Source organism: Cydia splendana, chromosome 8, assembly GCF_910591565.1.
Source record: "Cydia splendana chromosome 8, ilCydSple1.2, whole genome shotgun sequence".
NCBI classification, from domain to species: Eukaryota; Metazoa; Arthropoda; class Insecta; order Lepidoptera; family Tortricidae; genus Cydia; species Cydia splendana.
The window spans coordinates 18,038,989-18,062,314 of NC_085967.1; the positions used below are offsets into that span (position 1 = coordinate 18,038,989).

The window sequence follows — 23,326 nt, forward strand, 5'->3', positions numbered from 1 at the left end:
GGTGGACGGTTTAACAGGTTAACCCCGGGTTAGCAAATGGTGTGCAAGTGGCGCTTAGAGTTTCCACCTGAGAACTACACTACAGCCGGTATCGTCTTGGGTCGTCCCATTCGTTTTTCGTCACGTTCTTAAATTAGTCTTATTCTGCTTTCGGCACTCATTCTACATTGAAACCCACAGAAAATTTTAGCCACCCTGTATACATTTGTTTAGATAAAATGAAGGCAGTTATTGTTCTTCATTTAAGTTATTTTTAAATTCGAAACACGTATAGTTTTAACACTTTAAACTCTCGTGTTTTGTACACATATTTAATTACACTAGTAGTTCGCCCCGAACTGTGAACTCGCGGTTCGCCAAAAAGATCAATTGAATGCAGTGCTACTTAGTCCGAGATTGGCATTCCGTAATTGATTCCTGATTCCACGATTGCTTGAAATTACTTTGTTATCTGATTACCGATTCCCAGATTACTTTGTAATCTAACAATACCGAATTACTAAGTACATTCCATGTGAGGAATCAGGAATAAATTTTTCGAATATTACAATTACTAGTAATTGGAATCAATGTCGATTCCTCATTACAGGAATATATTACTTGATTCCTTTCAGATTACATTTCGTACTACTACTATCAAAAGTACATTTCGATAGTAGATATATAGATGTTGTTGACTTACTAGGATGCATCTACCTATACCTTATTTGAAACAGGTGTGCAGATTTCGAAAATGATGACCATGACCAATAAAACGACATCCATGACGACTTTTATGACATACTGCATGGCCGTCATTTTGGATTCCAAAATGGTCATCATTTTCGAAATCTGCGCCCCCTAAAACTATAAAACGACATCCATGACGACTTTTATGACATTATGCGTGGCCGCCATCTTGGAATCCAAAATGGTCATCATTTTCGAAATCTGCGCCCCCCAAAACCTATAAAACGACATCCATGATGACTCTTATGACATAGTGCATGGCCGCCATTTTGGAATCCCAAATGGTCTTCATTTTCGAAATCTGCGCCCCCCAAAACCTATAAAACGACACCCATGACGACTTTTATGACATAGTGCATGGCCGCCATTTTGGAATCCAAAATGGTTATCATTTTCAAAATCTGCGCCCCCCAAAACCTATAAAACGACATCCATGACGACTTTTATGACATAGTGCATGGCCGCCATTTTGGAATCCAAAATGGTCTTCATTTTCGAAATCTGCGCCCCTCAAAACCTATAAAACGACACCCATGACGACTTTTATGACATAGTGCATGGCCGCCATTTTGGAATCCAAAATGGTCATCATATTTGAAAAAATCTTAAATTAAAAAAAACAATATTATAAATGTGTAACAAACCGAGCACTTTAATTTGATACCAAACTCGACCATACTTTCTTGCAATTAAAATGACCAGAATAGCAAGACCCCTCACTTTTAGCATTTTAAGCTCTTCTAGCTCAATGACCTCTTGTTCGAACCTGTTAAAAATTTAATGACTAAAATATAATGCCCTCAACTATACGTTCACCCAATTTCATTTAAATTAGAACAAATTTACTTAAGTTATTGAGTATCAAACTATCCTCTGATAGTTCAGCTTAAAAACATCGAAATGCCGGGACGTGCCCCTAGCCAGCCGTGTGTTCAAAATCGAATGTAAGAACTTCACTTCACTTCGCTCGCTCGTTCGACAAACGGCTCACTCACTCACTCATCCCACCCACTCACCACACACTCACTCACACTCACACACTCACTCATCACGTCATTTACTTCGACTCAGATGAATCGTCGGAATTTAAGGTAAAAACAATGAAATTATATCGCGTTAGACCCGTTTGTGTAATTAAATATGACTACAGGCGTATTCTGATTTTAATAACGTTATGAATTCGATCTGGACTCGTTATGGATGTGATTGTCATCATATCAGTGTCTTTGGAATCTTAAATTTCAAAAGTGGTTTAAAATAACACTTGTAGTGTTATTTTAAACGTCAAATCAAACTTCTATGAAATTTTGACCTATAAATAAAACTTGCACTGCGTTTGCTATCAAAATATTGATAGCAAATCTTTGCAAACTTGGTCTAACTCTAGAGCTGCCTAGGAAGTCCGAACCTATGTTCTGTGCCAGCGACAGACAATCGTTAAGTATCTAAATAAATCAATAATAATATTGCACTTCAAAGACAAGGCGATCGTTTGATGTTGAAACAAGTAGGTCGTTACACCTATCTACTCTCTACGTACGTGAACTTTAACCCACATAATGTATTATGCCCAGAACTAGTCTTTGGTCTGAACTCCTTGAGGTTACATCTACATCAGGCTCACTCTCCTACTAATTTTAATAAGTAGGAGCCAGTTTTATTCAGTGTCGAAAACGACCCAATGGGCATAGGTACATATATGGGCTAAGAATGATCTTAAGTTTTCGGGTAGAATTGGACGTACATGTCTAATAGAAAATGACGATGTCTAAATTGTATATTTGATTTAGTTTTGATCAAAGTTTTGATTTTCTTGGAGACCGACATGCAAAAAGGGTCGTTTTAGTCTTGAATTTGATAGAGCAGTTATTATTAACCCCTAACACACAGAGTTAGACCAAGATAAGTCTGTAGTGATGTTGATAGCCTAGTCGGTATGTGCTGCTAAAATCGTTGCAGAGTTATCTTGGTCATACTCTAGCTATTATCTATTATCAATGCAATAGGTAGGTAACTAGGTACATTCCAGACAGTAAGTATGTATTAAGCGTCTTCTGTCCACGTCTGCTCATTGTTCGTTAAGTAAGTCATTGATACCGTACTTAGTAATCACTTATCGCTGACAATGAGCTCATTAGCGTTTTTGAAATTGCTTTGCATAACTTTGTGTGGCGCCAGTATTTGTTTAAACGAATGGTATTTGACATAAGTAACTTTGCTACTGCCCATTGAAAGTCCTATTGAAATCGAATATCGTTAGTGTTGTGTGTCGACAGAGTGACATCCCTAGTGCGCAAAACGTTCAAACTGATAAACAAGACCAAGTGCGGGTAGTTCGAAAAACTCGCGCGGCTAGAAGATGTTGATGTCAACTTGAGCCAGTCTTCTCCGAGACCACGGGGACAACGCCGTCCTCGAAACGTCGGAGGTAAATCTTAAAACTTAAATACGCGATTAAGTCCCGTTGTGCAGTTTGATAAGTCCTATAGTCCTAGAGATTCCTAGGATATGCCGTGTTCACGCCAAACAATAAAGTAAAACTCACTCGTGGGCGCGCTGACGCCTACCGCCGTACTTATTTATTATTTAAAGTTATGATTTTATTGTCAAGTTAAAGTTTTTAATACATATTGTATACGGAAATATCTTCTTCTTCTTCTTTATATTTAAGAGCTGGGCTCTTGTCGGTGGAGCAATCTCCAACTCGTCCGGTCCTCTGCCAACTCCTTAACCTTCTGGTATGACACGACCTGAACCTTCTGAAATATCGGACGGAAATATCACTTCATTACAATTTAACAATGACACCAACTCCATATGAGACCCTACTGTACTGACCCTACACCCTGTCTGAGGGGCTACCGCGAAAACCGAAATTCGCAAATTGCGGGGATCTTTCTCTTTTACTCCAATGAAGGCGTAATTAGAGTGACAGAGAAAGATCCCCGCAATTTGCGAATTTCGGTTTTCGCGGTAGCCCCTCTGTATATGCTACAGTATAGCGACCAATAGCGCCACCTATAGTGTTAATCGAAACTCATGAGTATAGTGCTGCCTCTAGCGGGTTAATATTGCATGCAGGATTATGATGCACAAGCCAACAAGCACCCACAATACTATGTTCGTTTTCTCAATGTCGGCTAGATGGCTCTGAAGTAAAATATTTAATCATTATTGCCAAAAGTAAAAATATGTATATAATTTGATATATTACAAGACAAGAGTTATTTGTTATATATAAAAAAAAAATATACCAAATCACTAATATAATATTATAACATTTTACAAAATAGATTTTACATTGTAAAAAACAATTAAAACAAAACAAGCAACAACTGATAACTGGCAACATTCTACAAACGTCAAAATAAAATTTTCTCTCCGGTCGCAGAGGGATTTATTGTTGTAATTTTTATAAAATTAATGTATCTCCAATCAGTGATGCATTAATATAGTGCAATATTATAAATACGGAGTAAACCTTTCGTGAAAATGCTATATTTACCCGGATAACTCGTAGATTTGAGGTCGGGCGATATGTCCTGACAAATACTAGGCTAAGGGAGTATACAATAATAACAAAGCAGTATATCGTGTAATAATCGGTCGAAGATGTTTTCGAAATCGATGACGAGTAAGGATACGTTTCTGGAGCAGACGAAAGCCGCTCGGGAGGAGCGGGCACTCGAGAAGAAACGAGAACAATCTGCTGTGAAGATACAGGCGTATATAAGAGGGTGGCTGGCGAGACGGAAATTCTTACGAATGATATTGTGAGCGCTACTCATAACACTCGTATATTTAGATACATATTAGTGAAATCCAGTTAGCATATTTTTTTAATTATTACAGATTCTTAATTAATAACTTAATAAGTGTTATTCTTTAAAAAAAGTCTAAATCCAGTTTTAATTAAAACTGCGTTAATTATAGTTAGATAATCTACCTACTTGAGCGTGAAGAATTTATTGTCATACTTAAATAAATATAAGTGTAGAACTACAATGAGGATAAACATGCAAAGATGGTGCAGCAATAATTTCTGTTTATTCTTTGTTTAGTGTTTGAATATCAGGTACCTATCAAATTAAATAAAAAAAATACTTACCTATATACCACAAACTTTTCTAGGGTTCCAATTGGAACTTATTATGATGTGTGGGGTGGGGATATTCCTTTGCCGCCTTTGATAACATTCATTTTTCTTATGTACAAATTTATTTGACATGTTTAGATTTATCCTATTTGTGGAAACACTACATAAAGTATGTTATGCATTAAAGTTTAAAAGATTCCACACGTAATTCCTATAAGGTTTGCTTATTAACATATGCCCAATCCACCACCAACTGTGGTAGCATATAATGAGTTAATTTCCTTATTTATTACTGTTTACAAGTAAGAAAGATAGATTTAGATTGTTCCTATATTCATTATTTATAAATATTACAATAACTTATCCTTACAGGGATGAATTTGACCACCTCCTTCCCGACCCACCGATCACACAAGATGAGCCCGCTCAGCCTCTTGAGCTGGTCCCAGCTCTGGATGTCTACAAAGCAGCCAGTCAACTGTTTTTGGTATTCAAGAAAGAGAGAGACAGAAAGAGATTTGAGAAGCTATGTAAATACATTGTGCAGAGTCTCCACTCTGACTCGGTGAAGATGTCTTATGTTGGAGTGTTTTTGAATAAAGAGTACAGGTAACTTTTGGCAAACATATTGATTATTATCATCAGCTTGTGTATCATATTTGAGAAACAACCCTGATTCTATTTCAAACCAATTATAGTCATTACTAGTCATTAGTATACATAGAATGGTAACACACTTTTTTATAAATAAATATTATAGGACATTATTACACAAATTGACTAAGTTCCACAGTAACCTCAATAAGGCTTGTGTTGTGGGTACTTAGACAATGATATACATGTATAATATATACATATTTATAAATACTTAAATACATGGAAAACAACCATAACTCAGGAAGAAATATCTGTGTTCATCACACAAATAATTCAAATAAATGCCCTTACCGGGATTCAAACCCAGGACCATCGGCTTCACAGGTAGGGTCACTACCCACTAGGCCAGACTGGTTGTCAAAAATTTTTGAACTTAAACTTAAAACTTTAGGGGACAAGGGGCAAGGTACTTCTTTGTGTATACACATTAGTATACAAGCCGGGGCATAAGTAATCAGTTCAATCAACAGTATTGACCCACCGCACTAAGCTGTTGCCAAGTTGACTCATTCTACAGGGTAAAAATAGCGCAGGATTAACGATATTACGTTAATTATATGCATGTGACACGCAACATGCAATGTTTCTTATTAAGGTCGGGTCTAGAACAATGTAACATGTAATGATATATGGAAATGAAATGAAAAAATAAATTGGTTAAACTGTACAGGTTTTGTATTCTACATTATACAAGATTGGGCCATTCTAGTGAGTAAAATTATACATGTGAAAGATGATTGCACTTTTTTGAAATGTACAAATCGTCGGGTGACAAGCAAAAGTCACTAAGTACTATCAGAAAATTTAAGTAACAATGCACTTTATTACACTTGTAACACGGTTTATTGTCCAATGATTTCAATGGTGTTAGTTAGTGACTTTTGCTTGTCACCCGACGAAATACATTGTATACCTACGCTGTTTAACTGAGTAGGTACTTTAAAACACTTTTTCATGTTCGCATTAATACGAAGTTGATTGTGCGACTTTAATTCTCTAGGTTAAAACCAGCATATATCATACCAACGAGTTTTTGAATCAAACATCATTATGGCCGTGAAATGTTAGTTCTTGACAGCCACGTACATGTAATAAATATGGCCATACAGCACTATCTCTACCTATGGGTATATCTACCCTCCTGAGACTAAATGTACATTACAATGTACATATTCGTGCAATCTAATTTGAACCTTTCATGAACCAAATAAAGTAGCAACCCTTATAAGCGATATGCAAGGTGAGCGGATGGTAAGGGTTTTGTAAGGATATTGGGCTACCAATTACCCAAATGGGTTAGCTTTATATAAGGGCTTTAAAAGCATAATGAAAGGGTTTCGTCTGGCAAAGGGTATGGTGAGTTAATCCTTATGCAAAACCCTCTGTAAGGTATAGCGGGCCGGTCCCTGCTTTACTGTACTTATTAATTAATAACAAAACTTCCGTGAGACACAGACATATCGCGCGCTTTTCTACTTAAATACATGAGTGACCCGTTTTAACATATTTAATATAAAAAAAATTGTTTCAGTTTGCGATGGATAGCCCACATCAAAGACCTGCTTTTCAAATGCTGCACATACCTCGAGGAGCTAAAACCAGAGTCACCCGTAGACATGCAGCGTATCCTTATCTTCCTGCACACATTGGTTGCCTTCACCGCGACCAACACTTGGGCCATCACCCGGATGAAGAATTTTGAGAAACTCCGGGGAGGGATGAACCAGTTATGTGCCAATGTTATGGGCTCTCTGTTCCATAAGGGATATTACTTGACTTTGAAGGTTAGTCAAAAGGAGTCTCGTCGGGCAGTGACGATATCACTCCTGTAACGTAATCACACATCATAGGACCTGTAGTCATTGTTCTTTTTATCTATTGGGCTTCAATGAAAATTTGATTAATGGCAACACGCTTGTGGCCCCACTAGGATTTCAAGCTCCTATGTGATACAACCGCCTACTTTCACATGACCACCTGAGTGGACCACAACCAGTCGAAAATATTTTAGGAGATTGCCCACTAATAATAGCCATTTTCAAAATACCCCGCTTTTGAAGCTATACCAATGCACTTTAACAGGCATCTCTTCTATTTAATTATGTAGCTATTTGCATCAAAATCTAACAATATAAAAAATTCCCATCGCTAATCATTTACCATTATATAGATACCTATATGTAACAATCTTTTAAAATTTAAAACACGTGGACAGTATTATGAATCATATGACCAGACAGAGCAATAACCCATTACAACTAATGAAAGTGACATTCAGCTGGTGTTCATTTTCATTACATAATTTACGTTACAATGTCACTCGTGTATCTATGTATTATATTTGTATCTTATTTTCTTGTAACATTCTTAACGACCTTACACGTTTTGAACAGAAACGTAAAGTGACTATAGGTATTGGGATTAGGAAATGTTGAGCGCGGTTTAAACCCCAACATTAAGCTAAGCTAGCTGTCTCGTACAACTAATCCAATGTCATATAAGTTTAATCGTATCATGTTACAAAAAAAATTACAGGTGGTAGAACGCTACTGAAACGTCAGAAAATATAAAAACAATGAAATTACCTATTATATCGCGTTAGACCCGGTATAATCACTAAATATGTGTACAAAACGCGAGCAAATTTAAAACATCCGAATGCTTATCCGTACGCTACTAGGTACAGTCGGTAAAATTATTACCTAAGCATCTCTGCATACATATTTCTATGCAGGGGTGCTAAGCTAATAGTTTAGCTGACTGTAGATAGAGGAGGGTGTAAAGTTAAAAAGACAATAAATATCAACCTTTTTTGAATAATTTTACGGTTTCGACTCACTTGTTTTTAGTCACTCGCGTGACAACACAAAACAAAAACAAAAACAAAACAAAATTAGTAATACGGAACCCTAAAAACAAGTGAGTCGACCGTAAAATTATTCAATGTAAGTATGTCTCACAACAGTTTAAATTCGATCAACCTTTTTTGACTATTTTGTTTCGTAACAATAGACAATGCAATGAAATATAGTTTTCAAATGTAAAATTGCTGCTTTTTGTTTAACGTGACACACTAGTAAGATAGGGAACAATTATGAGGTCATGCCAGTGAACTGTGTTATCGCTGGTTAGTGTATAAAATGCAACGGTAATCTAGCAGTTACAAAACTTTCTAAGTGATATAACTGCAACATGGTGACGTCATTAGCGTTTACATTTGTATTAGTACTTACAAGTAATAAATTAATCCTCTTTATTTGCGTAAAACCCAAGTATCATAGTGGCGTGTCCGTTTAAGGCGTGGTTGTATGTGCATATAATGAGAAACTTAAATACTTTAGGGAGTGGTGTGGGGGATCTAATAAATAGGGGCACAAGTAAAATTAAAAGAAAAATTAAGAGGTACTTCGGAATTTACGATTTTTTTATTAAAGTCGCCCTAGTTTTATTAATTCAGATACCAGGCCTGAAATACATGCAACAAGCAATATCGAACCTCATGGCAACACGAAAAGTAGTTTTCATACTCATAACACCAAAATATAATAAGCCTACGCTCCTTGTACATTTATAACCTTTATTTGTATTGCTGCATTATAATGATTAGTTATCTATCTAAATAGAGACGGGAGGAGACAAATATGCCCTTACAAGCGCTTTGATATGTTCTTTAACTACACTACAAATGTAATACTTTACAAATGTTTTAATCTAAACTGTTATTTTTAGTCACTTCTCCTTCGAGGGCTGTGTCGTGAGAAAGTATGCCTCAAGAACGTCGCCTTGACAGCCGTGGTAACGCTCTCGCTTCGGCCGCTCGTCTCCGCTCAGTTCTCAGAGAAGCTGCTCACTATGTACATAATACAGATATTGTCTGTGCCAACGCTGGTGTTCCACATGCAGCAGATCTCGCCTGAAGTAAGTATTGTGAATGATGAACCTTAAACAATTTAGGTCTTAAAATACTTCCTTGGGGTACTCCATGTCTTACAAGTCTACTCTCCGACTTATTATAAACGAAAATTTCGTGTTGGGCCAAGCACATATCTGCAAGTCCTGTGTATTGCTTGCTTTCATTATTATGAGCCCAGGAATATTAATTAAAAAAAAAATCTCTTAATCGACGAGTGAAACGCTTTCGTGAAGTCCATATGTTTTTATCTCAAATTAACTAATGACTTCTGACCCTTTTAAAATAGCCTGGGAAAACACTTGCAGCTAAGAACTTCACAAAAATGAGTTTTTTTTTTCAACAGTCCATTACGGCATTCCGTACGCACGCCATGTTCGACAAATGTCTGGAGTTCCTCAGCACAGATCAGAACATGCGGATAGTATTCAATACGCTTGAAGGGAACTACGCGCTGTGCCTGCTTGCTAACTTGGTTCAGTTGGCGCATTTAGAGCGCGAGCATGCTATGGGGGAGAGCTATTATCCTACTTTTGTGGTAAGTGTTCTAATATTATGAAAAAACAAAAACAAAATTAAACCAAGTGGATTATTTAATCAAAAGTGACTCTTTTTTTAGTTTGTGTGTTTAGGCTCCCTGATACTAATAGTTAATAACACTACTACTATTTATCTATATTCACATTCGCGCAAATCGAATCAACTATTATTATTCTTAAGCAACAGGATCACTTTTTTTTGTACTTTTCACCTCTTCCAAGTTCTTCTACAGTGTTATTCAAGTCAATACCAACTGATGACAAAGTTTCACTACAGACATCTAATTTTTTCTCTTCACAGGTTTTCCTTATTAAATCAATTCTACGTTCCGTAGCTTTTAATTCTTCTTGTAACTCTATTAGTTCGGATTCATCTTCGCATATGAGATCTATTGCTTCCATGCCGCCGGTTCTTATAATGTCTGTGCGCAGAGTAATGTTGGCAGGCTCTGACCAATACGCATCGATGCGAGGAGTCCCTGTCCATTTACGGTAAACTTTTATTTCATAACGTTTACCAGGGCAGGGCAGTTTTAGCTTGCCTTCGCAGACGTTGATTGGAATGCCTTCATATTCACGTGTGCAAGTGACTCGCAACGAGGAGGCCTTTAGCTCTTGTTGTTGCATTCCTGGCAGACGATATGTCACTTTATATTCCAGCGATGGACCGAGTTTATCCCCGAATGTAGTGCCAAGTTCTATCCAAGCCACCACAGCGCTTTGCGGCCATGTTTTTAAAAGCTTCAAGCCGACGACAGAATCAATCTTTTTAATCTGGTCCATGTTGAAATGATATGTCTCATTTGAGCAAAATATAGGATTGCAAGATTGTAACACGAGAGACAAATTTTCACCGACCTTCAAACCGTGGCTCCATACATCGTCCATGCTCCATTCGCAACTTCTAGTTTTCTTAGTCCCGATATGATCCTCATACAGGCGCATAATATTCCCATCTTCATCCTCGTAAAATAATGTGAAAGTTACATACTGACCCACCATTGACCAATGGCAGTTGATTTGAAAATTATATTCGATGCACCAGAAATTCTCAGCCGCTGGGGGATAGTCGAAAGCAACAATTAAACTAGCACTTCCATAGTTAAGCTCGTGTTCGCATTCATACCACAATTGCAATTGTTCTTTTTCGTGTCGTTTCGTTGCGACTACAGCAGTATCGTTTATCCTGCGAGTTTGTACGTTTTGTCCGTCTTTACGGATCCTAAGATCTGAATTACCTGAGCATATTACTTCATAATCCTCACCGACTGGCACGATATAGTTAACTTCATTCCCAATCCGCTTATATTGCACATTAGGTGATTCAATAGTAATAACAGGTTTTACGTTTACTGTCAATTTTGCGACACAATTCGTTCCTTCATCTACGCACGTGTATTCGTGAGATTCTATCTCGGGCTTCGCGATGAGCTTTATCGTTGTCCTGTTAATAATTTTCGTGGGTTGCATACCGTCATCCACGCTGTTCGTTTGATGTACCATGTTGAGATTTCTGGACTGTGTCCCGGTACAGAAGATGGTGATGGTGTCCCCGTATTGTGCGATGTAATTGTCGTAGTACTGTTCAATTCCGTAGATCTTGAGGTGCGGGCCCCAGCAGGCGCGCCCGCCGGGCAGTACCGCCAGCAAACACAGCGCCACGAGCACACGCATGTTGCTCGGTGTCACTAATTGTACTGACCTAGTCCTTCAGTAATGACAGTTTTTTTGGGACTTAATTATGAATAATTGCAGGCTTCCTCACGGGCAACAGGGATGTGTCGGTTGCAATTGCGATATTGTTTAGGATAAATACTTGTTTTTTGCGTGTATCTTTTCGTTTAATATTTACCAACTAATTAACATTATATTTTTATTAAAATCGTCCATATTTAATAATTGTGTTGGTCTTAAAATACTTGCCATTTTAGAATAAACGGTCATACGAAGTACCACAAATACGATATAAAATATGATATTTAAATATTTGAAAATGTTGCAACCCGATATATAAATTTTTTACTCACCTATTTTCAGACCGCCATCCCTATCGCTACACTTATTGTTTTCGGGATAAACCCATGAATTCGGAAACGCTTCATTAGTCCAATAAATATCAAATAACAAATGACTAACACTGAAATTATGTATAATCGTTCGTTTGTCCGTTTATAATTCACGCTGTCGTTTGGTTACAGTGAGTTAGTAATGATATTTATAGAAAACGCCTAAAACATAATAACATTGCAAAAGTTTGGTAAACTGAAGATAGTTTTCGCTATTAGTATACCTACAGGCACTCGATAAGAAAACAGAAGAATGTAATCACTTTTACTTATTTAAAATTAAAATAATTTTGATTAGGTAAATAAAATAGAGCTCTTATAATCAATTTTCTGAACACCGCCATTAGATAATGGTTTTAAGTCGAATTATTCTAACGTGTACAACATATTTGTCAACAGCTGGTAGTCACCCGCTTCCTGGACTCGTGTCAGCAATACGTGGTGTGCAAGAAGGGCAACCTCAGCAACTGGCACCCGGTCCTCGGCTGGTTCTCCCAGAGCTTCGACGCTTATCTCCCGCCCACTATGGGAAACCTTCGCACGCAGGTTAGACATGGTCAACAGCTAGTGTCAGCAAGACGTGGTGTGCAAGAAGGGCAACCTGAGCAACTGGCACCCGGTCCTCGGCTGGTTCTCCCAGAGCTTCGACGCGTATCTCCCGCCCACTATGGGAAACCTTCGCACGCAGGTTAGACATGGTCAACAGCTAGAGTCAGCAAGACGTGGTGTGCAAGAAGGGCAACCTGAGCAACTGGCACCCGGTCCTCGGCTGGTTCTCCCAGAGCTTCGACGCGTATCTCCCGCCCACTATGGGGAATATTCGCACGCCGGTTGGACATGGTCAACAGCTAGTGTCAGCAATACGTTGCGTAAGAAGGGCAACCTGAGCAACTGGCACCCGGTCCTCGGCTGGTTCTCCCAGAGCTTCGACGCGTATCTCCCGCCTACTATGGGAAACCTTCGCACGCAGGTTAGACCCTCGCATTTTAGATCGTAAGAATCGTCTCGAGAATTAAATATTATGCCGAAAAAGTTACCACGAGAAAAAGCTTACCAATAAATCTTTTAAGGCCCATTTGCACCATCCCACTAACCCGGGGTTAACCGGTTACCCCGTTAAACCAGTGTCAAATTGTACCGGTAACCATGGTAACTTCAGGTATAACCGCTTAACCCCCGGGTTAGTGAATGGTGCAAGTGGCCCTAAGAGATTGATTTTTTTCCTTCAGCTCTCTCTCCTATGGGGTGCTCCGTTGCTGAAGAAAATGCTGTCATCTCCGCTGAAAGAGATGGTAGAGGCGGGTGTAAGCGGGGAGGAGGGCGCGGGGCCCTCGCAACCGTCCACTCCGGTGCAGAGTAATAACCCCGCCGCTATTATAAGGAGGGCTTTTGAGGCTAGAACTAATAGGTAAGCATAGTAAATGTGACCGCCATGTTGAACTTGTGAGTTCCTAGGTCGATTGTCTACAGTTTCTTATAGGTACGTTAAAACTTGATATCATTAATTGTGTCAGAAAAAAGATAGTATTTAACTTAACTTTACCACAGTATAATAAAGAGTACTAACGTACAGTATGGACACTCCCTGCCTCCCGTTGAAAGTGCCGCCCACCCGCTCTCGGTTACCCCACAGTTACCGGCTGGCAAGGACGCGACGACGCGGTGCGCAGAGCGGAGGCCACGTAAAATATTCAAATATTAAACAAATATTTACAAAACCTATCAGATCACACTGAAAACAACACAATATCTATATGAACAAAAAATCATATTTTCAACTTAGGTACGTAATATTTTGGTGGCCTGAATTTCCTTACAAAAATTTTGTTACTTCGTTTATACTGATTCAAAATAGGAAACTATTGTATAAATCGAGCTTAGATACCCACCTTACAGCATAATCCGATTCTTATTTCTTCCTAATTCGCGCAATGAGTTTTGAGTCATTGAGGTCATCGAACTTGACAACAAAATGGCGGGAACCCTAGCACGTCTTATCTCATTCACACAAGCATGGTACGCGTTGATCTACACGAGCTTAGACTGTGTGCGTAGGAACGCGTTTGTTTCATACATTTGATCGCCAGTGTCCGGGGTGTGACTTTACTTTAATCTTTAACTTACTGGAGCATGATAAATTGAACCTTAAGCTTAACGTCCTTAATCAACACTCATGCCTTATTTATATTTTCAGGGCTAATGCAAATAAAAACTATAGGAAACTAGGATCTCCCGATTGTACCAAAGCTGCGTTAATATGCTCGATGTATCACACGGCATTGCAGACTATGACGCAGGTTAAACTAGATATATTAACAGGTAAGATTAACGCAACGTCGAACTTATAACTTAGCACCGATAAAATCGTCATGTCACAATGTAATATTGCGCCAAAAAAGACGAGGATTAAGATAAAATCACTTGACCATCAGTAGGGATTGCAATTGCTGGATCCAACATCCAGCAATTCAGCTGGCAGCGCATTTTTTAGTCTGCTGGATCCAGCAGGCGGCGCTGGAATCCAGCGCCGCGGATCCGCAAAAACAATTCATCAAAAAAACTACACGCTTAACTTTACAAAAACTTAGTGAACTATCCATGGTTTATAATCAGGTGACTTTTTTCTTCAACCCAACTTCTTATAGACTGCTATTTCATGAATTCTAAATCGGGAGGAAATAACTTTATTTTTCTATGTACTTGATGGCTACCGTTCTTTAACCTACCAACGGTGCGGCAGCTGACGTTCACGAGATATCATTGTACCTCTCCATTAACCCTTTGTACGTCACGCCTCGTTCAACCATCGTAAACCTTATTGGAATGCATGAAAATATTGAAAATGAATATCAAACTGTAACCGTTCGCGTCTGTGATGTGAGAAATTACTATCCCCCTTATTCATAAAACTTTGCGGACCTGTTTTAGTTAAAATATGTTTTATCCCTTTCTTACAAATACATAAGTCTAAATGACAGAACTATATTTTATTCAATAAATAACTTTTAAGAAATATATAGCAGATGTAAGAAACTAAAACCCATTCTGAGCCATGCCGGGTCCAAAGGTCCCCATCACACTAGCAGTGTTACCCCGCTGTATGGTGATGGAGACCTGTTGGACAGAATGATGATGATGATGATGTAATTAATGACAGATAAAGACAAACGATTCATAGCTAATTCAGGCCAGTAATGTGTTTACGAATAAAATAAGGCTTTACACATGGAATTTTACGTAGGCCCGTAAGTGGGATTTTCTTCCCACGGGACGGGAAGAAAATCTCACTTCCTGGCCAAGGCAAGACGTAAAACTTTATACAAACCACGGGCGGTAATTCGTAAAGCCCCAGATAGAATATTTATGGCCCTCACCTTCGGTTCGGGCCACAAACACCTGCGATCTGGAGCATTTACGAATTTACCTCCCTAGGTATGTAATGTACTATTACTCCTCATTAAATTGTATATTTCCAGGTCTTTGCAATCAAGACGAAATATTATATTCTCTGTGGCAATTCCTTTGCACGTTGGGACCAAACTGTGGACTGAAATCATTTCTCGATCTCCTAGCTGTAAATACGAAGACGTCGGCGCCAGAGTTTCAGATGTTGATACTCTTTGCCGATTGTATGACGCATTATGTTACGTAAGTATACATTAAATAAATAAATATTATAGGCACAGTCTTACACAAATTGACTATTTAAGTCTCACGGTAAGCTCAAGAAGGCTTGTGATGTGGGTACTCGGACAACGACATATATAATTATATAAATACTTCAAATACATAGAAAACATCATGACTCAGGAACAAATACCTGTGCTCGTCACATAAATGCCTGTACCGGGATTCGAATCCAGGACCATCTGCTTCATAGGCAGGGTCACTGCACTAGGTCAGAGCGGTCGTCGCCAGACATTGTTTATACGTTTTGAAAGACTTAAGATTTTATTCAGTTTCACATGTCATAAATGTATGAATGACGAGTTAAAAAATTGGTATTTATAAGTGTGTCTTACTTTTAGGATTTTAGATGATATGGAAATGTATGAGCAACAAGAGCCATTCAAGCTGCAAGACTTTATAAACATGTCACAGTTTCTGAACATGTTCGTCTATAAGTCTATTATGAATCAACTGTTTGGTGAGTAATACTTTTTGATATAACATAAAATAAATAATTGTATACAAAATCTCTCCACTCAACAGCATAATTTTATGATTAAAAGTAGGTAGTGTACCTACTACACACTTCTCACTAAGGGCTCCAGTGGCCGAGGTCAGATTCGAATCATTCAGCGTTGGCTGCTGGCGCCACAATGCTAATGCTATATTATTTAAGGCATACGGTCACTATGTCCCAATCTTTGAAAAACTTAACTCCTTTTGCCTTTGTTCACAGATCTAAAAAATATCCAAAGCAACGAACTATTCGCTTCCCTACACACACTGTTACTCGTTCTATACCGACGCGACTGCCGGCGCTCCTACACGCCCGACAACCACTGGCTGATCCGAGAGATCCGCGAGGGGCAGTTCATGGCGGACTTGGAAAAGGGCAAGAAGCCGCAACAGGTAAACTAGACCTTATTACGTCGCAATACAGTTGTAAATTGGCATGTCTCCGAACGGCAGAATGGTAAAAAACATCCAAAGCAACGAACTATTCGCTTCCCTACACACACTATTACTCGTTCTATACCGACGCGACTGCCGGCGCTCCTACACGCCCGACAACCATTGGCTCGACAATGGACATGTAACCTATACAACAATAGACGGGGGGCTTCTTTGCTGCCCCCCAAGTACATTTCATGCGAGATATTTTATGAAATTTCATTTACGTTTTTCCGAGCTTAACCAATATTTCAACACTCTCATAAAACAATGTATGCTGAATAGTGTTTCTTGCAGAACAAATAATCTATGCAGCTCTTTTGTTTTTACAGGTGCTGGTGCAAAAGACCCCGCATATGATAGCGCATGGTGAAAGGGTCAGGCTGTTCAGACGCGCTGTTGCAGACGAGAAGGTGATACGCAATTTCTCACATTTATATCGTCGGGTGACAAGCAAAAGTCACTAACTAACACCATTGAAATTATTGGACAATAAACCGTGTTACAAGTGTAATAAAGTGCATTGTTACTTTAATTTTTTGATAGTACCTAGTGATTTTTGCTTGTCACCCGACGATATACGACACGTTGTTGTGTGTATATGCGTTCTCACAATTCAATATGTATAACCTTCACTTATCTTCAGGTGGTGCTAGGCTTAACAGAACGCGCTTGCGGCGGCCGCTCGACGTTAGTGACAGTCCGTCGAGCGCGTCTAGTAGAAGACGGTTATAGACAATTAGCAGCACTGCCTAGTCGTGCCCTTAAGGGGGTTGTGCGTGTACGCTTTATAAACGAGCAGGGGCTTGATGAGGCTGGTATCGATCAAGATGGCGTTTTTAAAGGTTAGTGTCGTGGCAGGGTCGTCATGTAAGGACGCAGATGGTTTTATACCTAAAAGGCCTACTAATAACATAAATAGCACTCAAGGACGTGGTGCCTACGCTTTACATACGAGCAGGGGCTTGATGAGGCTGGTATACACCAGGACGGTGACTGCAAAGGTTAGTGTGTCCAGGCAGGGCCGCCATGTGAGGACACTTCATATGTTATGTAGTGGCAACAGAGCGAACAGGGTTTACACCAGAACAGTATCTTTAAGTATGTTAGTGGCTTATTAAATCAAAGTATACATCGTCAGGTGACAAGCAATACTCACTAATTACCACCACAAGTTCATAGCCATAGTGAACCATATTAGTACTAAAAGTACGATATTTGTTTAAATTTTTTTTAGTAATTAGTGACTTTTGCTTGTCACCTGACGACATATACAAGTATAAAAATATTTGATTATTAATTCAATAAAAAAATTAAATTGAATATAAGGTACATGTTCTAACGAATAGGCTGTTTTGCGGATAGCTCGCGAACTGTACGCGCTGACTTCATTGTAATACACCTTCAATATCTTCATTTGTTTTTTTTTGTCAGAATTCTTGGAGGAGACAATAAAGCGCGTGTTCGATCCGTCGCTGAATCTATTCAGAGTGACGAGCGAAGAGCGCCTTTACCCATCGCCGACTTCTTGTCTCCAGGACAACCACCTGCAACTCTTCGAGTTTATAGGCCGTATGCTGGGAAAGGCCGTTTACGAGGTACCTACGTGTGCAATCACTTGGTGTGATTCTGAATTTCTGACAGTATTATACCACTATTTGTATCTATGGGAAACAGGATGGTTCGAATTAATCCGATAGATTTTAGTTACGTATTCTTGGTATCGCCTAACGAGTAAAAGAGGTTTCACCAAAATAATTCAATTTCCTTGAGCAACTTTGTCACAGGAAGCGGCGCACGAAATGCGAGTGACGAAATAAGTTTTTGCATCAACGTAGTTTAACTACTTTAACTCCAATAAGCCATCAAAATCTATGGTTAAAGTTAATTGAGTTGTTCTGGTTCCTCTGAACGAACTTATACGATTTACAATAGAAAAAACTTACTTATTTATTATTAACTGTGACTTCCAGGGTATCGTAGTAGATGTGCCTTTCGCTTCGTTCTTCCTGAGTCAAGTCCTAGGGCAGACCAACCAAGCCCTGTACAGTTGGATAGACGAACTACCGTCGCTCGACCGGGACTTGTATCGGAGCCTTACCTACATCAAACATTTCCAGGTAAGTTATTTTTAATTATTGGTCTTTTAACTGTATTTTCTGTTCCCGTCCTTTAGACACGGTGGCTAAAAAATAAGTGCATTCCCGTTGCCAGAGAGGTTTTGGGATTATACTGATTTTGGCTGTTTCATACATTTAAGCTGGTTGGTCCATTTTCTATGGGAGGGTATATTTTCTATGGGAGGGTATATTTTTTTTACGCGTTTATGGGGTTGATATCATAGTAAAAGTTGCTCTGTATAATCCCAAAACCTCCCTGGCAACGGGAATTCACTTATTTTGTGGCCACCGTGTATGCACAGAAATAACAAAGACGAAAATCCATAAAATTGCCTACTCTATTTTCAGGGAGACATTTCAACGTTAGAGCTAACTTTCTCCGTGGACGAGGAGCGATTAGGCGAAATCGTTACCCACGAGCTTGTGCCGGGCGGGAAGGCTATTCCTGTCACTAATGAGAACAAGTAAGTTATAACTTGTCAATAATACTGATTTTGAGGTTCAAACCCCGGCTCGTACCAATGAGTTTTTCGGAACCTACTCGTATGTACGAAGCGCTGGTGGCCTAGCGGTAAGGACGCGCGACTTTCAATCCGGAAGTCGCGGGTACAAACCCCGGCTCGTACCAATGAGTTTTTCGAAACTTATGTACGAAATTTCATTTGATATTTACCAGCAGCTTTTCGGTGAAGGAAAACATCGTGAGAGAGAAACCGGACTAATCCCCATAAGGCCTACTTTACCCCCTGGGTTGGAAGGTCAGATGGCAGTCGCTTTCGTAAAAACTAGTGCCTACGCCAATTCTTGGGATTAGTTGCCAAGCAGACCCCGGGCTCCCATGAGCCGTGGCTAAATGCCGGGACAACGCGAGGAAGATGTTTATTGCTCAACAAGCTGTAGCAAACGGACCAGTGGCGAGCCGTTTACACAACGACAGTGACATAATAGCCCTCACCATTCAATTAACCTTTTATCGTAATTTTACTGTACTTTCTTGAATTTTCACATATTTTACTGTTTCATAATATGGAACAACCAAATTTTTTTTCGCGATTTCGGCCCCATAATAAAAGTTGTTCAGTATGACCTTTAAAGTCCCTACGCAGAGTATGAACGGTGGTTAAATTTCACCCTGTATAACTTGATTCTTGTGTTGCAGGATCAATTACATACATCTTATGGCGCATTTTCGAATGCATACGCAAATTAAAGACCAAACGAACGCTTTCATCAAAGGCTTTCGGACCATCATAAATCCGGAATGGTTGTCACTGTTTTCTACTCCAGAGGTAAGTAACAGACACTTCTCTCTACAACTATATTGGTTATTTTTAAATCATTTTAAAGCTATCTCAGCCAGTCATCATAATAGGAATATGTTCTTTGCAGTCACAAAAATATTTATCTGGTAATATAACATACAAAATACTGGACATAACATTCCTTTGTATTTTTCCTAACCAGAATTACTACTACTATTGAGTGCCAATAAGGTTTTAAGTTCACTGCCTTCTCTTTTTCGTATCTGATTAAAGGCTAAACATTCCTAAATCAAGAAATACTGAATGATGCTATCGCATGCTTATCGCCAGCCATTTGGATACGCACGATAACAAAATGTGTCAGTTGGCACAACCTAAAAATCCAAGCAAGACATTTAACACTCCTTTTTCAGCTCCAACGTCTAATAAGCGGCGACAACGTCCCCCTTGATCTGCGCGACTTACGGCGCCACACACAATACTACGGCGGCTTCCACGACTCACACCGCGTGGTGTGTTGGCTGTGGGACGTTCTACAGCGAGACTTCACCGAGAACGAGCGCGCCATGTTCCTCAAGGTACGTTCACTGTAATTTAAGCCTACTGTCACATTATACTTCTGTCAACAATACTACGGAGGCTTCCACGACTCACACCGCGTGGTGTGTTGGCTGTGGGACGTTCTACAGCGAGACTTCACCGAGAACGAGCGCGCCATGTTCCTCAAGGTACGTTCACTGTACTTTAAGCCTACTGTCACATTATACTTCTGTCAACAATACTACGGAGGCTTCCACGACCCACACCGCGTGGTGTGTTGGCTGTGGGACGTTCTACAGCGAGACTTCACCGAGAACGAGCGCGCCATGTTCCTCAAGGTACGTTCACTGTACTTCAAGTCTACTGTCACATTATACTTCTGTCAACAATACTAAGGAGGCTTCCACGACTCACACTGCGTGGTGTGTTGGCTGTGGGACGTTCTACAGCGAGACTTCATCGAGAACGAGCGCGCCATGTTCCTAAAGGTACACTTGTTCTTGACTTACTAGTAAACGATCTAGACCTCGGGTCAGATAAAAGCTGTATCAGTCGTATTCTCCCTGGCTGTCGTAAAGCGAAGATCCGTGAACGTCAGCCGCTGCTCCGTAGGTAGCCCTCCAATCACTAAAGAGATCACAATTTACTATACGACTAGATTCACATTTATTATTGTTACGAGGATAATTTACAAAAAAACATGTCTTTATTTATTATTGTCCGAGTAAAATTAAAATAACAGTTACAGGTGATCCGAAAGGAAGATTTATTCATAGAAATTCGTATGTAACGTAACATTTGTCGTTTTAGTTCGTGACGTCATGCTCCAAACCGCCAGTGCTCGGGTTCGCGCACCTCAAACCACCATTTTCTATTCGGTGCGTCGAGGTCGGGGATGATGAAGACACTGGCGACACAATAGGTAATGTACAGCTTTTTACTTACTTAAATTAATGTCCCATATCCCCTAGATGGGGCAGAGGGCGTCCACAGTGCGCCGCTATCTGTCTGGGTCGGTCTTGAACTACGCTACAGGTCTGCTTTGGACGGCAACGTTTTCGCTTTCCTTGGGGATTCCAGTATAGGGCTTGCCTCGGTACGTGGTCCTGGTATGACAATCCAATTCCAATTTCAACGCTTTATCTGCTGGTCGATCGGGGTCTCATTGCAGAATCCCCACAGATCTGTATGACGCGCAAACTAGTCTGCCTTTGGTAACATTGTAAACAATTCAATTACCTTAAAACGTACGCCGTATAGGGCGAACTACTTCAGCTGCCATATTAGCAGCTGCACTATTTTGTACTACTTTAAGCGTCTATAGTATTTCCTTATCTATGATTTATAGTAAATTAATTTAAAATGTTTGTTACAGGCAGCGTAATCCGCGGTTTCTTCACAATCCGCAAAAAGGACCCGCTGAACCGTCTGCCAACTTCATCTACCTGCTTCAATCTCCTCAAACTGCCCAACTACCAGAAGCGGAGTACGCTGCGCGACAAACTGCGCTACGCTGTTAATAGTAACACTGGGTTCGAGCTCTCATAAATATGAAGTACTTGTCAAAAGGTGTTGAGAATGACTCGGTGAACCGTCTGCCCACTTCATCTACCTGCTTCAATCTCCTCAAACTGCCCAAATACCAGAAGCGGAGTACGCCTCGCGACAAACTGCGCTACGCTGTTAATAGTACTACGTACTACGCCACATGGCGGAGTAATTCCGAAAGGGCAAAAAAGTTTTATAGCATGACGAAGACAGCATGAGTGGGAGTTTGAAATCTTATAAAACACTAAAAAATACTAGCTACGGTAGACATTCTTGTAGGGTGTCATCTATTGGGCATCAGTATGTAGAGGACTGGGACGTTTACCTTATGTTTCTTCCTATCTGAATAATTAATAAAATATTTTTAGTTACGGTTACATAATGCAGGGAATTGATTTGAATAATTTAGAACATATTGGTATCACATTTTTATTTTGGGTGTTAATATCTATATGAACAGGCAACAGACGCATTGCATACTAATTTTAATTTTTAACAAGCAGAAACGTTTGCGAACGATGCTATTAAGCTTAGAATAAATTTAAAAGTGAAAAATTAAGAAGTGTAACACTCTTACGGTAGATGTCGCTAGGGTAGGGTAGATTTGCTGGCTATTGGTGAGGTCTTGGTGGCTCAGATGGGAGAGCGTTGGAGTATCCATCCAGAGACCGCGAGTTCTAGTCTCACCCAAAAAGCATTTTTCCACTTTTAAATTTATTCTAAGCTTAAAATGCATACTCGTTACATGGACTTAAAATTTTATTTTTTTAAGTCCATGTAACGAGTTTTTAACTATTTATATGTACATTGTATATTTACAACTGAAGCAACATAAAATGTGGCTGAGGTTGACTACTGAAAAAAATAATGTGACCTTGACTGGTCAACCGTAATTGACTGGTAAATATCGAATGATGCGTACATAAGTTCCGATAAACTCATTGGTACAAGCCAGGGTTTGAACTCGCGACTTCCTATTTGAAAGTCGAACGCCTTCACCGCTACGCTACCAAGGCTGCCAACTCAAAAACCGGCCAAGTGCGAGTCGGACTCGCACACGAAGGGTTCCGTACCATTATCTATAAAAACGGTCACCCAACCAACTACTGACCCCGCCCGACGTTGCTTAACTTCGGCCAAAAATCACGTTTGTTGTATGGGAGCCCCACTTAAATCTTTATTTTATTCTGTTTTTAGTATTTGTTGTTATAGCGGTAACAGAAATACATCATCTGTGAA

General features: G+C 39.6%; 1 protein-coding gene across 1 annotated transcript; it reads left to right on the plus strand.

The window, feature by feature from the left end:
• The first annotated feature begins 4,098 nt into the window (after window positions 1-4,098).
• On the plus strand, window positions 4,099-22,513 carry LOC134792978 (ubiquitin-protein ligase E3B). Its single transcript, XM_063764470.1, has 20 exons — window positions 4,099-4,502; window positions 5,198-5,434; window positions 7,014-7,266; window positions 9,212-9,400; window positions 9,739-9,930; window positions 12,397-12,543; window positions 13,227-13,405; window positions 14,192-14,316; window positions 15,474-15,645; window positions 16,026-16,144; window positions 16,403-16,575; window positions 16,950-17,030; window positions 17,264-17,462; window positions 18,052-18,215; window positions 18,591-18,737; window positions 19,086-19,201; window positions 19,897-20,026; window positions 20,413-20,577; window positions 21,350-21,461; window positions 21,915-22,513. Exons 1-20 carry the CDS (start codon window positions 4,342-4,344, stop codon window positions 22,085-22,087), a joined length of 3,234 nt encoding a protein of 1,077 aa, XP_063620540.1. The 5' UTR covers window positions 4,099-4,341; the 3' UTR covers window positions 22,088-22,513.
• Window positions 22,514-23,326: the final 813 nt, after the last annotated feature.